The following is a 19,116-nucleotide window of genomic DNA, read 5'->3' on the forward strand; positions in this document are numbered from 1 at the left end:
GAAACATTTTAGACTTACAGAAGGTATATAAAAAATCCACCTACCCACCACCCAGCTTAGACCAATATAGTTGAAGCCTTTAATGGACACCTCCTCTGTCACTTTTTCTCCCTCGTCTCCTAGAGGTAACTACCATTGCCATTTCATGTTATCTTTTCCTTGTGTTTCTTTATTATTTTACCACATGTTCATATACCTCTAAACATTTTAAAATCTGCATTTAAAAGGTTTTTTAATATGAGTATTTTTCTTCATGTTTATTTTTTAAGTGCCATTACATCCTAGGTCTAAAAACAAAATTATGAAAGTGCAGATGATTTTGGTAGTTTGTTGATATCAATGAGTGAAATTTAATTTTCAGTCCTAAAATTTAGAATGTATTTCTCATGCCATATTTTTTGTCATTAAATTTAAATGTTTTGTCAGAAGCTTATTTAACTATATTATATTTGTCACGCATTTCCAGTAGGCTGTTTTCTTGGGTTTTTTTTTTAGATTAATACCTAGTCAACATCATAACACGATTTAAGTATACATATTGCATCTTGATTCATCTGTATGACTGTCCTTGAATGCAGATTACATTTAGATTGAATATAGGCTATTAACAAAAATGGTTAAATTTAACATAAAAATAACTATGTTGGTTCTGTCAATAAAAGGTACATGTAGAATTATGTTCTTTTAAGAACAGATTGGACATTTGGGAAGAGGTTAACTTTCTCAAAGTCTTGCCATGTGATTTCCTAGGGTGCAATACAAGTTAATATATAACTCCCCAAATATCTATCTAGTTCTCTGGTAATTCTTTAGTAATTTTTCCAAGATAGTTTGAAGCAGGTTAAGAGAAATATAAATTACTCACTTTAAAAACTTTCTAGGTAAACAAAAGAAAAGTGTATTTAGATAAGTTTTGCCTTTATTTACATTAAAACTCTAAAGGTAAAAGGTAGATCAATGTCCTTCATTCCCTCATCAAAAATAGTTTTGTATGAATGTTTCTAAACTAAAACAAATACAGAATAACCTGTAAACCATACCTTCTGGAGTCAGGTGCTCTGTTAAAATTGAAATATGTGTGTGTGTGTGTGTGTGTGTGTGTGTGTAAAATGATGATCCAAACAACTAAATCCTACAACTTGTGAGAATCAGAGAATCACAAAGGCTATGAGGACTTCTGTCCTTTCTGTATGGGAAGAGTGGAAAAGGGATGCTCTCAGAGCAGCTTTTAGAGGTTTAAAAAATATTCTAACAACAGATAGAGTTTAACTCCTGCACCTTCCTATTAAGAATGCTACTGCCAACCTAGCTTTCTTTACATATTTTAGTATTCAGCAAATGTTATGATTTTTCATTAGGAAAATGGTTAGTATATTGATGGAAGTTTAAGGGCATGGAGACTTTTTGAAGCTCAGGTTGTGCTGGTCTCAAATGTATCTATTTCCTTAGATTACAAAGTTCCATTTCTACTGTAACTGCTCCATCAAACTGAGGTTGGGATTTCCTTCAAAAGCACTTTTAATTGCTGTTTCAATACTTTTCATGTTATGTTTTTCACATTATGTACAATTTGTATGTGTACTCTATTAGATTATAATTTCCTTGAGTGGAGGAAACAAGTAGCATTAATCTGTTTAGTCCCTACACCAGGATCTTGTATGTTGTAGGTGCTTAATAATATGTGTATTCAATTTTTGTTATTAATTTAATGTTAATTGAATGCATTCTCCTTGTGTTTTTGTCAATCTGGTCCTCTCTCCTGAGTCTCATCAGCCATTTGTTCCCAAATGGGCAATGCCTTGTTCTCACTCTGAAAGCACATTTCTCTTCCAGCTCAATTTGTTGATGATAGGCTTTGCTTCTCATTCAATTTTAAATGGACACCGATAGTTTTTAGAAGAAGTACATTTTATAGGTCACAAAATATATGTCTTTATTCTTATCATTAATCATCAACTATAAATAAACAGGTACATATCAATATGTATGGATAATTTTTGCCAGAATTTTGAAGAAATGTTAGCGTTTACTGTATGCTTAATATTTGCCCCCAACTATTTGAAGTGCATTCACACAACAACCTTTTGTGCAAGTCCTTCTCTTTATTTTACAATTGTAAATTAATGTTACTTAACACCCCCAAGTTCTGCTGAGAGTCAATGGTGAAATCAAGCTTAGATTTCATTTCAGAGACTGTACTCTTTTTTATGTGTTTGTTTGTTTGTTTGGTTAAGTATACAAGTCAGTTTTTTAGTGTATCCACAGAGTGGTGCAACGATCACTACAGTCAAATTTGACCATTTTCATCACCTTATAAAGAAACCTTTAGTAGTTACTCCCCCATTTCCTCCCAACTCCCTCCCCAACAATATGAGGCAACTATGAATCTATTTTCTGTTTCTACAGATTTGCCTTTTCAGGACATTTTGTATAAACAAAATCATACGATATATTATCTCTTGTGACTTACTTCTTTTGTTTAGAATAGAATAGGCTGCCAAGGTTTATCCCTGTTATAGCATTTATCAGTACTTCGTTCTTATTTACTGACAAATAATAATATTCCACTGTGCAGTCATGCCACATTTTGTTTTTCTATTATCAGTTGATAGGCATTTGGATATATCTCCACTTTTGGGCTATGATGAATAATGCTGCTGTGTACATTTATGAAGAAGTTTTTATGTGTACATATGTTTCATTTCTCTGCATACAGACCTAGCATGGCATCGCTGGGTTATACTATAACTTTATGTTTAGCTTTTTAAGACAGTGCTAAACTGTCTTCCAAAGCAGCTGCATCTTTTAACATTTTAACCAGCAGTGTATGAGGGCTCCAATTTTTCCATATCCTCACCAACACTTGTTTTTTCTTTATTTCATTTACATGTGTGTGAAGTCTTACCCCATGATGCCAACTGTACTCTCAATGTTGTCCTCAATGACCTCTTAATAGATAATTTGCCATTTAGGGTAAACTTCAGTGGGCTGTGGGGTACACTTAAAATTAATAGAAGAATATTTGAAAAGAGAAAAGCATGAAAATACAGGGCCATGAAGTTCTGATAATAGCCTTCTTCATACTGAAATCATTTAGCAATAAGCAACAAAAACTTGAATGCCAAAGATATTCAAAACTAGGTTTGGCTTTCATGACTCATGATAAAAGTGGTTATGCACAGCAGCCAAAATGAAGATAGTCATTCAGTTTTATTTTACTATAAAGACTAAGTGAGAGGTGAGGCTCGCGTTTTCACGCACATGCTGATTGAGAGACTGGAAAGGTCATAGCTGATTGTTCCTATATCTTCTTTTTATCGAACCAAATTTGACAATACATATTTAAAATCTATTTGTCTGTTTATTTGCTTCTTTTGTAAATTATAGTTTTCTGCAAACCCATATATCTTTATGTTATAGGTTCAGTCGGCAATGTGTTGTTGACAAGGACAAAAGGAATCAATGTAGATATTGTCGATTAAGAAAGTGTTTTAGAGCGGGAATGAAAAAAGAAGGTAATAATAATGATGATGATAATTAACATTATTGATGAAAAGTGATAAACGTACACACACATTCTCATTGATTAGTATAACTTTTTACATGAGTTCTAATTTTCCTCAATATAATAAGGAGGAATCTATGATTCCTCAAGTTAAAGAATTTAGCCCAAGGACATCCAGTTATTGAGTGGTATAGCCAGTATTTATCTGGTGACTATCTGATTATGGATATCATTCTCTCCACCACTACATTGTCCAAGGCAACAAAATTATTGACTAAATGGTATACCAATATTCTGTTAGTGGGTTGAAATTACAGATTTTTTTTTTTTTTTTTTTTTTTTGAGATGGAGTCTCGCTCTGTCAACCAGGCTGGAGTGCAGAGTGGCATGATCCTGGCTCACTGCAACCTACCAGGTTCAAGCAATTCTCCTGCCTCAGCCTCTCCAGTAGCTGGGACTACAGGTGCGCATCATCACGCCTGGCTAATTTTTGTATTTTTAGTAGAACCAGAGTTTCACCATGTTAGCCAGGCTGGTCTTGAACTCCTGACCTCGAGTAATCCACCCCTCTCAGCCTCCCAAAGGGCTGGGATTACAGGCTTGAGCCACCACACCTGACACAAATGTATTTTTTATTGTTGTTGTTCTCAATAACAACTGAATATCTTTTTTCTTTTGATGAACATTGACCGAATATCTACTTTTCATGCATTCATTTATTTACTAAATACTTGTTGAACACTGCAATTTTCCAAACACTGTTCTAGGTGCTAAAGCTTCAATAGTGAACATAGCAGACAAAATAATCTTCCCTTTCAGGAAGCTTGTATTATATCAAGGGACCGAGACAAGAGACTAGATGTGCTATTTTAGTGTGTACTAATTTCATCTTGAATATATTAAGTAATCTGATCATATTCTCCTACATTTTAAATATGATTAATTTAGAAACAAATGTATTGAACACATTGTAAACATGTGACAGCGTGTAACAGCTACAAAATTTTATACTTGTCAGTTTTGCTGTTTGGTCATGCCTATCATATACAAAGAGATGTTTTTCACAACTATTTCACAAACTAAAATAATCAAATGAAACCACTATACTAAAGAAGTGTAAAATATATGAAGCCCATCTTTAACATAGTTAGATTTTTCTTTGCCATTCAATATTTTAAGGATACAGAAATACCATTAGTTTTGCTCAGGTTGGTAGTGTCGAAGACAACAAAAAATAAAGTTCACAAAATTAAAGGAGAAGCACTTTCTCATTTTTAAAAAGTGATTTATTTCTAATTTCATAGGAAGCTCTATTTGGCAGTTTATGGGACTAATTACATACTTGGTCAATTGCCTTCCTCCATTTTTACTTGAACTCCATGTTTATCCCCACAAAAATGTAAGCAAATAACAATCCTATGTTTCCTTTATGAGTTTTACAATTTGTGAAATACAATTATGTTTTAAAATAGGTAAGTTTTATCTTTTGTTCATAAAAGAATGTGTTATTTTCTTAAATAAACTGGAAAGTACTTTCAAGTTTTAAAGTTGATATATTTCTCTTTTTTACACTAACAGCATAGTAGCAAGATTAATTAGATGGAAACAAATAGAAGCATAGTTTTATGTCAAAAATGATAGCACTGAGATTATAAATGTTTACAATATCTTTTAGCATTTTTCTAAAGAATAATCATGTAAGTGAAATTCATAAACGCTTAGCTAACATCTTAATTTTTTATCTCTGCATATGCATTTCCAAATAAGTCAGTTTAGGTTAAAAATCAATAACAATTTCTGTAAAACAAAAAGAGCAAGCTACCAGTAAGTATGATTTTAAAATAAAATATTACTGATTCACTCCAACTTACAAAAACTCACTCTTTCTTTTTTTTTTTTTCACAAAGAAGTTTCTCAGAATGCTTCTGGGTAGTTGTTTTTTTTTAATTATTATTATTATTATACTTTAAGTTTTAGGGTACATGTGCACAACGTGCAGGCTAGTTACATATGTATACATGTGCCATGTTGGTGTGCTGCACCCATTAACTCATCATTTAGCATTAGGTATATCTCCTAATGCTATCCCTCCCCTCTACCCCCACCCCACAACAGTCCCCAGAGTGTGATGTTCCCCTTCCTGTGTCCATGTGTTCTCATTGTTCAATTCCCATCTATGAGTGAGAACATGTGATGTTTGGTTTTTTGTCCTTGCGATAGTTTACTGAGAATGATGATTTCCAATTTCATCCATGTCCCTACAAAGGACATGAACTCATCATTTTTTATGGCTGCATAGTATTCCATGGTGTATATGTGCCACATTTACTATGACAAACCCACAGACAACTCACTCTTTCTTAAAGGCAAAAAGTCCTGTAATTCCTCCTATAACTTAATGGAGTGGATATCTAATAGTAAGTTTTAGGTCTCTAGAAATTGGTGGATTTCTTTAACAAAAGCATACTTGCAGGAAAAAAATGATATTTTAATGCCTTATTGCCCCAGCAGAACAAATTACAGCCTTAACCGAAATAATTTAGGGGCTACATTCCTTGTTTCCCTTCTCTTTGGTTAATGAAAGATAATTTCACCTCTAAAGTTTTGAAATTCAACTTTGATATCTATTTTATTCTCTCTCTCTCTCTCTCTCTCTCTTTTTTTAATTTTATTTTGAGATGGAGTCTCACTCTGTCACTCAGGCTGGTGTGCAGTGGTGCAATCTTGGCTCACTCTGACCTTCGCCTCTTGGGTTCAAGTGATTCTCCTGCCTCAGCCTCCCAAGTAGCTGGGACTACAAGCGTGTGCCACCACGCCTGGCTAATTTTTGTATTTTTAGTAGAGACGAGTTTCACCATGTTGGCCAGGTTGGTCTCGTACTTTTGACCTCGGCCTCGCAAAGTGCTGGGATTACAGACTTGAACCACACTTGGCCTGATTTTATTCTCTCTCTGGTAAACATGTGAGTTAATATTTTCCCTGTCACTCTTCCTTATATTTAAAAATGCAGTTTTCAGTAAGGGATTTGGGGAATTACATTACTCTTTTTTTTTTTTTTAACCCTGAAGTAAAGAAGCAGATCTAGCTTTCTCTTAGAAACCTGTATAATATATAGGATTTCTTCATCTTTCCAAAATGCTGATATTCAAACCTCAATTTTCTCAGGAGAGACTGCTCCATGGTACAACTTTTGCTTTATTAATGTTGGTAAACTGTCCCATGGACAGTGTTTTATAAGAGATCATAATATTGCAATCCTAAAATCATCATAACTAAGTTTACTTTCCATTTTTGCTAGTGTTTTATAGAGAAAAGAAAATGGAAGTTTCAAAATCTATGACTCATATTTTCTGATAGTGAATACACTCTTATCTTTGACCTGGTCAATCTTATAGGCAATGCTCTTCCTCTAGTTATCTTATAGTTTTATTAACTTTGAGAGAATAGAAAACCACCCTATTAAAAATACAGCGTGGCGGAACTGGCTGACCCAACACTTTCTAACATGCATGCTGTCATGAAGTCTCAAACAGCATTGTTTTGTGAGCTCTAGTGACAAACCTGACTATTGCTATTTTTGAAAGTAGTGGAGAATGAAAATATCTTTCTTCCAAGGTCTTTTAGAAAGACTTTTTCTCACTTTTTTTACTTAAAAAAAAACTCCTCAAAATCTATATTCTAACATACACTAAAGAGAAGTGCTCAATAAATACTGTGTTTTTTCCCCCTAGCTGTACAAAATGAACGTGACAGAATAAGCACCAGAAGAAGCACATTTGATGGCAGCAACATCCCCTCCATTAACACACTGGCACAAGCTGAAGTTCGGTCTCGCCAGGTACCTGTGGCACGGCAGCATCAAACCCTATTTAATAAAATCAAATGTCCATGTAGGCATCATGCTAAAATAATCTAAGTTTTTTCAAAGGTGCTCATTACTAAAATAAGTTACATCTACACACATTTAAGAGTTTTACTTTGAAAGTTTGAGTGGGACTGCTGACTTAATTTTGACTGTTCTTGAACAAGACTAGTTTTAAATGGAAAAATAAAACAAATTTCAGTCTAAGATTGTTTTTTAAAAAGTTTGCTTATAAGTTTGATTAAAAATAATGAATAGCACAAAGCTCTGTAGGCAGTATTTTATTTTATTGATGGAATCTGTACAACCAGCTACCACAACTTTTGGGGAGTTTGGTTGATATTTGTTATCAGAGCTTCTTTCCTTGAAAATGACTTCTGGATCTTTGGGACCTGCTTTGGAAGCAGACATTTAAATGAAGAGTCAGAATTCAGAAAACACAGAAGAGAGAAAACTTTATTATTTTAAATTTCTCAAATAACAGTTCTACAGTTAAAAAAATAAGTCATTAGTTATATACATAAAAATAACTTATTTAGTGTTGTATAAAGAAATTCTTAAATCAAACTTATTTTAGCATTGCCCTTATTAGAAATGTTAATATTATTTTTCTATTATAAAGCAGATTATAAAATTGCCAAGTAGTTAATCAGGTCCTATAATGAGTCAGTGCAACTACTTTCATTTTTGATAACACAAGGGTAATATGATGAGGTTAACATCACCGTTATCATTATTACTTGAAGATTGCTTGATGGGCAATAAAGCTTTTAGAGAATGACCTAAGGGGGAGCTATGAGAAAATATTCAAATACAGATAAAGATACACTCACACGCATGTTCAAAAATAAGTTTATAAAAACTTTTAGACTGTGTTTTCTTTCAGCAGAAAAGCTTTATTACTTATATTTTTATATAGTCTAAAATTACAAATTTACAAATTTACAAATCTTACAAATTTATTATATGTTAAGCTCTTCAACATTGCTGAGTCACACATTGGCTTTTTAATTTAATTTTGATGGGCTTCCTTTTAATGCAGCGAGACAAATAGTTCTTGCTTCTTGTCCCCCCAACTGGGTAAACTTTATGAAAACATTTTCTTCATAAACTTCCACAAATTAAAGAAAATATCACCTTTAATTCAAAATAAAATCAAAGAGCATATTACATATGGATACTATCTATTTTTATAGCCATTTTGAATTGTGAAATTCCTCAAAAGTTGGGGTAAAACTTAGTGTACAGATTTGACCACTAACATAAGATACTGTTCCCAGAGGATGGTGCTATATATATGAAATGTTTTTAAATTAACTTGCAAACTGATAGGTATTTTATTTTTCAATTTAAAATGTTTAGTATTTGTCAAGATACTGTAACAACAGTAGTGCCTACTTCTATGGCCTTTACTTATCATAGTCAAAAGAAAAAAAGGGGAATGTTGGCCATCTATTATTTTAAATGATAATATAATGCTTTTCTTAATACTAGATCTCAGTCTCAAGCCCTGGGTCAAGCACTGACATAAACGTTAAGAAAATTGCAAGTATTGGTGATGTCTGTGAATCTATGAAACAGCAGCTCTTAGTCTTGGTGGAATGGGCTAAATATATTCCTGCCTTCTGTGAATTACCATTGGATGATCAGGTATACATTTAAAACTTTATAAATGCTTTAAAAATGCTTCTTGAACTTTGCTAAGTTTATGTTCTTTCCATATTATTTGTAATGCATATGCTATATTACTGTATTTGGCAAAAGATAAATTATGAGGAAGGATTGGGTTTCCTTACCCATTCACCTTGTTCTATCAAGAGGCACAACTGTTTGACTTCTATTTTAGGGGTGTAGCAAATTTATTGATTGGACAAGAACTGAACAAAACACTCCTCTGCCCTTTTGGAATTTTAAAAGGGTCATGTGAGGGAGAAAGGTAGATAGCATGTAACTATCGTTGTGAGACAAAGTATTAGAAGAGTGAATGTCTGTGAAGCAAATGGTGGATGTTGTGTATTGGCGTTTACTGAAGCTGCTATATAAAACTTCTCAGAAATACCAGGTCACTCCTAGACAGAAACCACACAGGTTGTGGTGTTGTCTTGGTGGGTACTTCATGCAATTAACATAAAGTTTTACCTTTCATGCTGTCAATTTTATTCTAGAATTTATTGTATAAAAGTTACATGTCTGGCAAAAAGAAAAACATCTGTAGAAACATGATCAGAAATTTATAGAGAAATAAAATTTACACAACAAAAGATAGAGTGATCTTTTACTAATACTTATATTTTCATATTTTGTCATATGCCCATTAGGATATTTTAATAAATACTTAGGAACTTGAATTTCCTAATTGTACTATAAAGATAAGTATTTTGGTTTCAGATTCATTTTGAACCGTTCTTACTAAGTAGGGTATAATTTTTTGTAGATGAAAATAATTGGAAAAATTCCCTTTCTCTCACCTTAAATTAACCATGGTAAGTGTTATAACCAGTGTATATTTATTTTTAAGAGAGCGTTTCACCTGGTGACAGGAAAAAAAAATACAGTGAAATCTGAAATAATTCTTAAAATGCTCTGTAACTGCCTTCCTGGTATGAGTCACAAATATTGACATATCATAAAGATAGCATGGCTCAGAAGGTTATGCCAGTGAATAATGCTAAATTGCTAAAACCTACCAGTCTCACCCCAAGCAATATAAGTAGGGTTACGTTATTTATCAGTTTTATATTTTTATTATCATTCTTCTTTAGAAGTTGCTGACTTATATATTCAGTGATTTAAAAATTGGGAAATTAAAATCCAGTAACCAGTGAAAAACAGTTTTAATTTGCCAACTGATTCTTTAATATTAACAGTATAACATTTATTAATTAGCCACAAATTAGTAAATGTCTGTTATGAATAAGGCATGGGAAATTAGCTTTCAGTTGCACTATAAATTACATCATTTCATTTAATTCTCTCAGGAGCTCGGTGACAGGTGTTATTATCTCCATTTTACAGTTTCTAAAACTGAACCCTAGATCAGTAAAATTCATTCAATAAATTCATCAAATGAATATTTATTAGGAGATTACTGCTCAGTTTTAGGAACTGTGGGTATTTAGCAGTAAAAATACAGATTTCTTCACTATTCTCATAAATGTACACTCTATTTGAGAAAGGTGGATAACTTAAAAAATGCAAAAATTATGAGAAAGTTCATTCCAAGTGGAGATAAGCTCTATAAAATGCTATAAAATGGAATAGGATGAGTTGTTGGAGAATGGGGATAAAATGAGAAGAGATACTTTAAACTGAGGACCAGAGAAGTTATTGCCTGAGACCCTGAAAGACAAGGGGCCAAGCCCAGGAGAATCTGAGAAGAAAGCACTCCAGATACAGGAACAGCATGTCCAAGGTTCTGAGTCAGGCAGGAACAATGTGAACAAGGGGTGTTGCAAGATGAAGTCAGAGACATGAGGGCTGGGAGGCAAAGCACTGACCCCTCTCACGCCTCCCATCACCTGTGAGGCCATGTTTGACGAGTTTGGATTTCAGTCTAGGGACAATAAGAAACCATTCAAAGAGTTTTCAGCCTGGACTGGGGTGGTAGCAATGGAGATGAAAAGAAGTGGATCACTTTGGCTTGTATTTTGAGAAGCAGCACTAGAATTTACTGCAGAGTTAGAGAGGACTCAAAATAGCCTCTTGTTTTGATGTGAACAAGCACTTTGGATTACGGTGTCATTTACTAGATGAAGATAATGGGGAAGCGTTACATTGGTAGGTGTTAAATTTGTAATGCTTCCTATACTTCCTAGTGGTGATGCCCAGCAGGTAATTGAGTGTACGAATGAAGCTCAGTTGAGAGCTTACTGAGAAGAGTAATCTAGAAAGTGGCAGAACCCAGACCTCCCATCTTGTCCTTACAAGAAGTCTTTGCTTTGCTTTTGTTTATTTAGTTTATTACGTGCAGGAGATTATGTTTTATATATGTTTTATCATTTAGTACTCATGAGTATATGATGAGATTTTTTTTATCTCTACTCCCATTTTGTAGATGAAAACAAATGAGTAAGTTCAAACGTACTGGTCAACTTACACAAGGTTAAACAGGTAGTAAGTGGCCGTGCTGGGATTTGAACTCTGGTCTGATTCTGTTTCCCTTGCAAACAGTTAACTTGTCTGCTTTTTTTTTTTTTTTTTTTTTCTGCTGCCATTGTATTGACTTGCTAGATAGTTTTAAAATTTTTGAAAAGTAAGTTCTATTGACATGCTATGATAGAAAACTGGAAGGCTTAATGATGGCATGTATCTATGAATACTATAGTTTGTTAAACAAACAAAAAGTCCCAGGCTTAAAGAACACTGTAAGTTAACAAGACTCATGTCATCTTTTAATCATTATATATTATAATTAATTGTTAAACTGAGAATTTTTCATTAAGGTGGCACTGTTGAGAGCTCACGCAGGGGAGCACTTACTGCTTGGAGCTACAAAGAGATCCATGATGTATAAAGATATTTTGCTTTTGGGTAAGTTTTTTTTTTAATTTAAGAAGAAATTATGCATATTTTATTCTTGCAATATTATACAGGGTCTGTTCTGTATGTACCAAGTATTTACAGACACTGGCAAATGGTGCTGTCACTTCACAGGTTTAATTTAATTGTGTCCTCACTTGGCCTTATTTTTCCTTGCCTTGACTGTATGTAAGTTCAGAGTCCATGAGACAATCAGGGAGCATTAAGATTTAAAAATAAAAAAGAGATGTTGCTCAATAAACATAATATTGAGGTATATTCAAATTATATCAGAATGAATAATTAGTGAATTATATGGCTGCCTTATGGAGTCTCAATGTGTTTTCATATTTCCTCAGAGTCTGCTTTTTATTTTACACACTTTAAAAAAACATGTTTACGTCCTATGATCTTATTGCCCATGATAGCCCACGATATGCTACAAAATGATCAAGTAAAAAAGTATTGGTGGTAATCACTGAACCAATTTCGATAGACAGGAATGCTAGAAGAGGCTAAAGAAGGATAATAGGTGTGGGGTGGTGGGGTAGAGAAGACATAAAGAAAAAACGTTTGTCTTCATTAATTGCTCCAATCCCACTACCTTACTTAACTTAAACAGTTAGGTTTTGAGGGTTGAGATCCTTCTGATACTTACTAGCTCTACCTCTCTCTGGCATGTGTGAAAATATGACTAGATTATTTTATTTTTGTGCTAGATGTTTTAGCCCCAAATATAAATAAATTGAAAACAATATAACAGTATCTAATATTATTGCAGGTTTACTATGTAAATGCACTGGTCTAAGTACATTACATATAGATGTATATATATTCTCTCATTTAATCCTTGAAATAGCCCTAAGGGATTAGTACTACTATTTTCAGCCCATTTTGCAGGTGAAGAAATGGAGGCAGAGAAAGTTTACCAAAGGTCACAAAGCTAGAAAATAATATAGCCAAGATTCTAAACCACATAATGTGATTGTGGAGACTATGCCCTGAAATGCTATTAAATACCTCTCTTAAATTTCTAGTAAACATCTAGAATACTGTTTTTATTATAGACCTAAATGCAATATATCTAGAAAACAAAATGCCTACTGTATACATTCTAGTTCTAAATTGATTTACCCGGAATAGTTAGGTAAGCTAACCTTTCATAAAGAAAGAGTGAAACTCAAAAAAAGATAGTAACTGTGTGAGGTGAAATATGTTTATTAGTTTTACTATGGTAATTATTTCACAATGTAGATACAAATTAAAACATTACATTGGGCCAGGCATGGTGGCTCATGCCTGTAATCCCAGCACTTTGGGAGACAGAGGCAGGAGGATCACTTAAGGTCAGGAGTTCGAGACCAGCCTGGCCAACATGGTGAAACCTCGTCTCTACTAAAAATACAAAAAATTGACTGGGCGTGGTGTCGGGAGCCTGTAATCCCAGCTACTCTGGAAGCTGAGACACGAGAATCACTTGAACCTGAGCAGCAGAGGTTGCAGCAAGCTGAGATCGTGCCACTGCACTCCAGCCTGGGCGATAGAGACTCCATCTAAAAACACAAACAAACAAACAAAAAATCACATTGTACACCTTAAATATATACAATTCTGTTTGCTTGTCATAACTCCATAAAGCTGGAGAAAAAAGAGTGAGGCTACCATTGAACATGCTGTTACCCTGAGGATTGTCTTTGCCTGCAGTGAAAGAATTTAGAATATTTGTCTTTTTATAAAACCAGAAAATAACAATTTAACTGTTATTTTTGGAAGCTATAAAAATTTTCATCATATTATAGCTAGAGAATTTCTAAGTTAGAAAGATCTTTAGGGAATAGGTGGTCCAGCTCGCTACCCAATCTCTGAACTCCCTTAAAGTCAGCCTTATAAAGTGGTTATCCCACCTCTATTTAAAGAAGTCCTGGAAGAGAAAACATACTATCAGAGGCAACTCATGAGAATTCACATGCTAATTAAAAAAAAAAAATCAACCTCCTTTACTTAGGTGTGTTAAAACTGTCTCAATAGTATATGCCTAGAATGCCTAGAGTATCAAAGTGCTGTTTTTAATCCGCTGTAAACAAGAAAGATTCTTTAGGGTTTGTATTATAGTCATTAGTGAATAAAACGCTAATAGATGTCTGACACAGAGAAAAACTAATCATTATATTTAGATTTTGTCAAATATCAGCATGTTATTAGTCTGCACTTTTGTGTTGTCACCAGTGACTGATCCCGTTAAAATGCATGTGATCACATTATTAATGTTCTTGGTCCTTTAAGCATGCTTAAGTTTTTCTAGCATAACTAACAACACCACTGAGAGAGGAAATACATCACTATTCCTTCAAGGGTAGACTATTTTAAACACAGATTTGTTAAATTTTAAACAGTGCTGACAATTTGGGGAGACAGGTGGTTATTTTGTTTTGTTTTGTTTTGTTTTCTCTCTCATAGGAAACAACTATGTTATTCACCGCAACAGCTGTGAAGTTGAGATTAGCCGTGTGGCCAATCGTGTTCTAGATGAGCTGGTTAGACCATTTCAAGAAATCCAGATTGATGACAATGAGTATGCTTGTTTAAAGGCAATTGTATTTTTTGATCCAGGTTGGTTTTCAAAATTCCACTAGAGAATTAATGTAATAAAAATTGAACTACTTTTCAATATTAGAATATTTATTGTCTCACACTGTAATTAGGTTAAATCTGTACACTGCCTCTCTTATTCCTTTGTTAGATGCAAAAGGGCTAAGCGATCCAGTAAAAATTAAGAACATGAGGTTCCAAGTGCAGATCGGTTTGGAGGACTACATCAATGATCGGCAGTATGACTCCCGGGGGAGGTTTGGAGAGTTGCTTTTGCTCCTGCCCACACTGCAGAGCATCACGTGGCAAATGATTGAGCAAATACAGTTTGTTAAACTTTTTGGGATGGTTAAAATTGACAATCTACTTCAGGAAATGCTATTAGGTGGTGAGTACATTGAATAATTTCTACTTTATTGATTAGAATCACACTAAATATAAGTTTGACCTACTGATTTTTTTGTCCATATTTAATTCATCTACTGAAGTTGCTGTGATGCTCCTGAATTTTTTTCCTTCTGCTATGACATAATGAACTCAAGTTTTTACATTTAGAAAATTTGCAAGACCCATCAGAGAGACAAAAATACTTGAACAGATTCAAACCCCCATTCTTTTTTTTTTTTTAAGACAGAGTCTCGCTCAGTCGCCAGGCTGGAGCACAGTGGCACAATCTCGGCTCACTGCAACCTCCGACTCCCTAATTCAAGTGATTCTCCTGCTTCAGCCTCCGGAGTAGCTGGGACTACAGGCACACACCACCACGCCTGGCTAATTTTTGTATTTTTAGTAGAGACGGGGTTTCACCGTGTTGATTAGGATGGTCTTGATCTCCTGACCTTGTGAACTGCCAGCCTCGGCCTCCCAAATTGCTGGGAATACAGGCGTGAGCCACTGCGCCCAGCCTGAAACCCCCATTCTTATTAGCCTCCACCACCTCTATTCCACAGTCCCTCTGACTTAAATTTTCAGATCCTTCCAAACATGGCAAAGAGAAACAAATTTCCTGGTTTTATGACCTCTTCAAATATATCATGGTTTTTCATGCCCTGATTCATTTAAAACCTCAAGGATACTGGAATTGCAATACAACCTAATACATATATATATATATATATATATATATATACTATCTTAAAAATGAACATTGTGCTCCTGAAATAATTAATTGACACAAAATAGTAGAAAGGGAAAATGATATTTCATTGTTGCAATACATGTCAGGAATAAGTTAAGAAATCATTTATTTTGCATTCCAATCTAGATTAAATTTCCTTGTAAAATCATTATATTTATTTTTAGTTTTCTGGTGCATAATTTGTTCCTAATGATATCTTTCTGAAATGAAAGTTGTTCATGCTATTACGCTGATCCCAAATACTATAAACTTGAGGTAAGTGATTCTTGGAATTGCCTTAACAACAGGCAGCGAACCTAATGATTCCAGGAAACGGCACACAAGGTCCATTATTAATACACAGCATAATATGATGCAACATTAATCTAGCCAATGTACAGTGAAAGCTGACATTGTTCTTAATATGCCAGTGGTTCTGTCAATTTATTTTTGAATTCCCAAAAAGCACTTGGCAAAAATAGCAATATTTAAGCTGTCAATCAAAACATGTGTTTCAAGGTAAACTTGCTGTTCCTGATTAAATATCACTAACACAGCATCTTTTTATCTTTTGTAGGGGCTTCCAATGATGGCAGTCATCTCCATCATCCAATGCATCCACATTTGTCTCAAGATCCATTAACTGGACAAACTATACTTTTAGGTCCCATGTCAACACTGGTTCATGCAGACCAGATCTGTAAGTATATAGCCTACTTTTCAACCATGATATTTCTTAATTACCCAAGAAAAAGTGGAATTGTGGGAAAGAATCTATTAGTAACCAGAAATGGCAAAAACTTGGTGTAATTTCCCATCTGGGACTCAGCAGTAGAAGATTGTTATTCAGCTTGTCACTTATTCTCCCTAGACATAAGTTTGCTTCCTAAAATGAAAATGAAAGAAAAATCTTTCTACTTCATAGGTCTGGGGAGCACAAAAGAGTATACAAGTAGTCCTTGCTTTGCATGGTAGTGTGAGACCATAAAAACGACAATGCAAGCTGAAACCATGCAAGGGAATCTTAATAATCAATGGGAAAATTATTTCTTGCTTGGCACCTTCAAAAATGTTTGTCAAAATATTAAGAACTCTCTTAATGTTTATGGAGACTAAAGAAATATAATATTTATACTTATTTTGTAGAATTCAATACAAAACATTTCAGTTGGTACACTGTAATTAAAACATTAGGAATATTGACAATCGAAGTGTTTTATTTCTCTATAAAAAAAAAATTGTGAAATGCAGTTTGACCAGTTCTTGTCACCTTCTGAAACTTACATTAGGAAGTGAGGATTTTTTCTATGCCCTGATGAGTTTTACTCGTTGGGAAGTTTGGATCAGCTTTCAACATTTTATCCCTTGCATTCTCAATGTCATGGCATGTTTCTGAGAATTAATTTAATGTGAAATTTTCTTGCTGGTTTCACTTATTTTGGGACACCTTCTCCCCTTTCGACACATCCAGCTTTCTCATTTATGTGGACACGTTTTCCTTCGCTGGGTTCTTGGCTGCATATTTAGAGACTCAAACAACAGCAGCGGCAACATTCCCATGGTCAGCTACTTCTTCTGTGACTGCATTTATGTTCTATTTGTATGTCACTTCCAGCATTATCACTTTTTATTCCTTTCTGCACTTCCACTGTTGTTGGTCAATTCTAATTCAATTATTCAATTTTGTAAAATGTGATGTGAATTTACCACTAGGAAACAAGGAGGCAACACAGCCACCGTATGCAGTTAGTTTTCCATGCCTGAACTGAATAGAAGATGCTCAATGACCAATCATGGACAGACTAAAAGTTGTGACATGATCAGTCACTGATCATAAAGCACATCTGTTATTTAGGTAGCTGTTTGCAGACTGAAGAGTTGGAAGTGGGGTCTGTATTTATGAAATTACTCACTCTTAATTGTGAGTTACCGTGGTAACTGAAACTTGAACCAGTTGTTGCCAGACTGGTGGTGTTTAACTAAGCCTTGGTAACCAGAATTCATTCACATCAGAATTGTGCAGTGAGGGCTGCTTATGAAAACTCCTTGGAACGCAAATGACCATATAAATACTATAGAGATTGTTAGTAGCTAAGTTAATCTATTATTGTAGCTTTCATGCTAATTCTATTTTTTCTAAGCTACTCTGGTGATACAAATCTCTAATTATTTGATTAAATATCTAGATTAACTGATTAATTGCTTCTGAATTTACTCTAATTAATCCCAGATTTACCTTTGATCTATTGCCTCTGAACACCAAACCTACTACTAACTCACTGAGATGACTTGAGTTATTGTGATGTAACTATTATGCATACACTTATTGCCTACTGAATTTACAATAGTCTTTAATAGCTAGCTACAGCATTTTTTTTTCTTCCAAATGTTGTATGCAACGTAACAACAATTTACCAGTACCACCTGACTTCTAGGCATTGGTAGGGAACGTAGAAGCCATGGGACTGCGTGCTACCATGCCATCTTTTAGATACAAGCACAGGTAGATCTTTGTGTAAATAGTATCTGAAACCAAAATTATTTGAATATATGAGAGAGAGAAAGAAACGAAATTGTTAGGAAAAAATATAAATTTTAGAAAAATATGGCATAATCTTGGATTTCCAATTTACTTGAAAGACATTATTTGGGACCATCCTTGCAGAATAGATCTTACCATTTTCATTTAACAGATAATCAATAGCAGAAAGAGAGGGGCAAGCCTAATACCAAACTAGACCGTTTATGGAGTTGTGTCTCTTAAAGCTCAGTTATTCATAAACTCACAAAATAAAACACATTAACAACACAATAAACATTGTAGGAATCAACTGACAAGAGAGTTGGACAGTTCTGCTGGTGGTTGAATACTTTTTAAGGGCTAGTATTCTAGTATTTTAAAAACATATTTGCTGACCCTAGTCTTTTAAAAATCACATTGTTACTCTCATTTTTATTCTTGTTCTTTCCACATACTATTTGTGGGATTTGTTTGCAAAAGAAAACTTGGCTTTACTATGCTCATTTGAAATAATTTATATTTTATGCAAAGCAGGATATTAAACACAACCAAAATTTAAATTCATGCATATTTTCTTGGTCTTTTAGAGAAGGCTACTGCAGTCTTAGATCTGGTCTAAATAGCCAGAAATAATTGTAAAAGCAGATTTTGATATTGATTTGTCATTTAAACTGCACTTAAAAATTTTGCTTCTAAGTAATTGCTAATCCATACTTAACAATAATATAAAGCTAATGTATTAATGAACACCAGGTAAAAGGAGACTGTTCTTGTTTTGTATATAATGTTTTAAAACTGTTGAGACATAAGCTATAAAGTTTACAAAGCCTCAGCCTGATCATCAAACATTTTCTGTTAGTTCTGTTTACTATGTGGAATAATACAATAACAATAAGCGTGAGTACTAAAATATTTCAAGTTTCTAAAAATTACAGAATAACTCCTGGATTATTTTATAATATGGTTAGATTTTACAATAGAAAGAACTACTATTCTAGACAATG

General features: G+C 33.9%; 1 protein-coding gene across 6 annotated transcripts in view; it reads left to right on the forward strand.

Moving 5' to 3' along the window:
- The window catches only part of HNF4G (hepatocyte nuclear factor 4 gamma), a 155,235-nt gene that overhangs the window by 132,574 nt on the left and 3,545 nt on the right, over positions 1 to 19,116 (forward strand). For all 6 annotated transcript variants that reach the window (XM_063817194.1, XM_009455530.4, XM_063817196.1 and 3 more), the window contains 7 exons: positions 3,421 to 3,515; positions 7,237 to 7,343; positions 8,862 to 9,017; positions 11,810 to 11,897; positions 14,343 to 14,495; positions 14,626 to 14,862; positions 16,169 to 16,291. In XM_063817194.1, coding sequence (XP_063673264.1) covers positions 3,421 to 3,515; positions 7,237 to 7,343; positions 8,862 to 9,017; positions 11,810 to 11,897; positions 14,343 to 14,495; positions 14,626 to 14,862; positions 16,169 to 16,291 — 959 coding nt within the window. The remainder of the gene's footprint in view (positions 1 to 3,420; positions 3,516 to 7,236; positions 7,344 to 8,861; positions 9,018 to 11,809; positions 11,898 to 14,342; positions 14,496 to 14,625; positions 14,863 to 16,168; positions 16,292 to 19,116) is intronic.

This window comes from Pan troglodytes, chromosome 7 (genome assembly GCF_028858775.2).
Source record: "Pan troglodytes isolate AG18354 chromosome 7, NHGRI_mPanTro3-v2.0_pri, whole genome shotgun sequence".
NCBI classification, from domain to species: Eukaryota; Metazoa; Chordata; class Mammalia; order Primates; family Hominidae; genus Pan; species Pan troglodytes.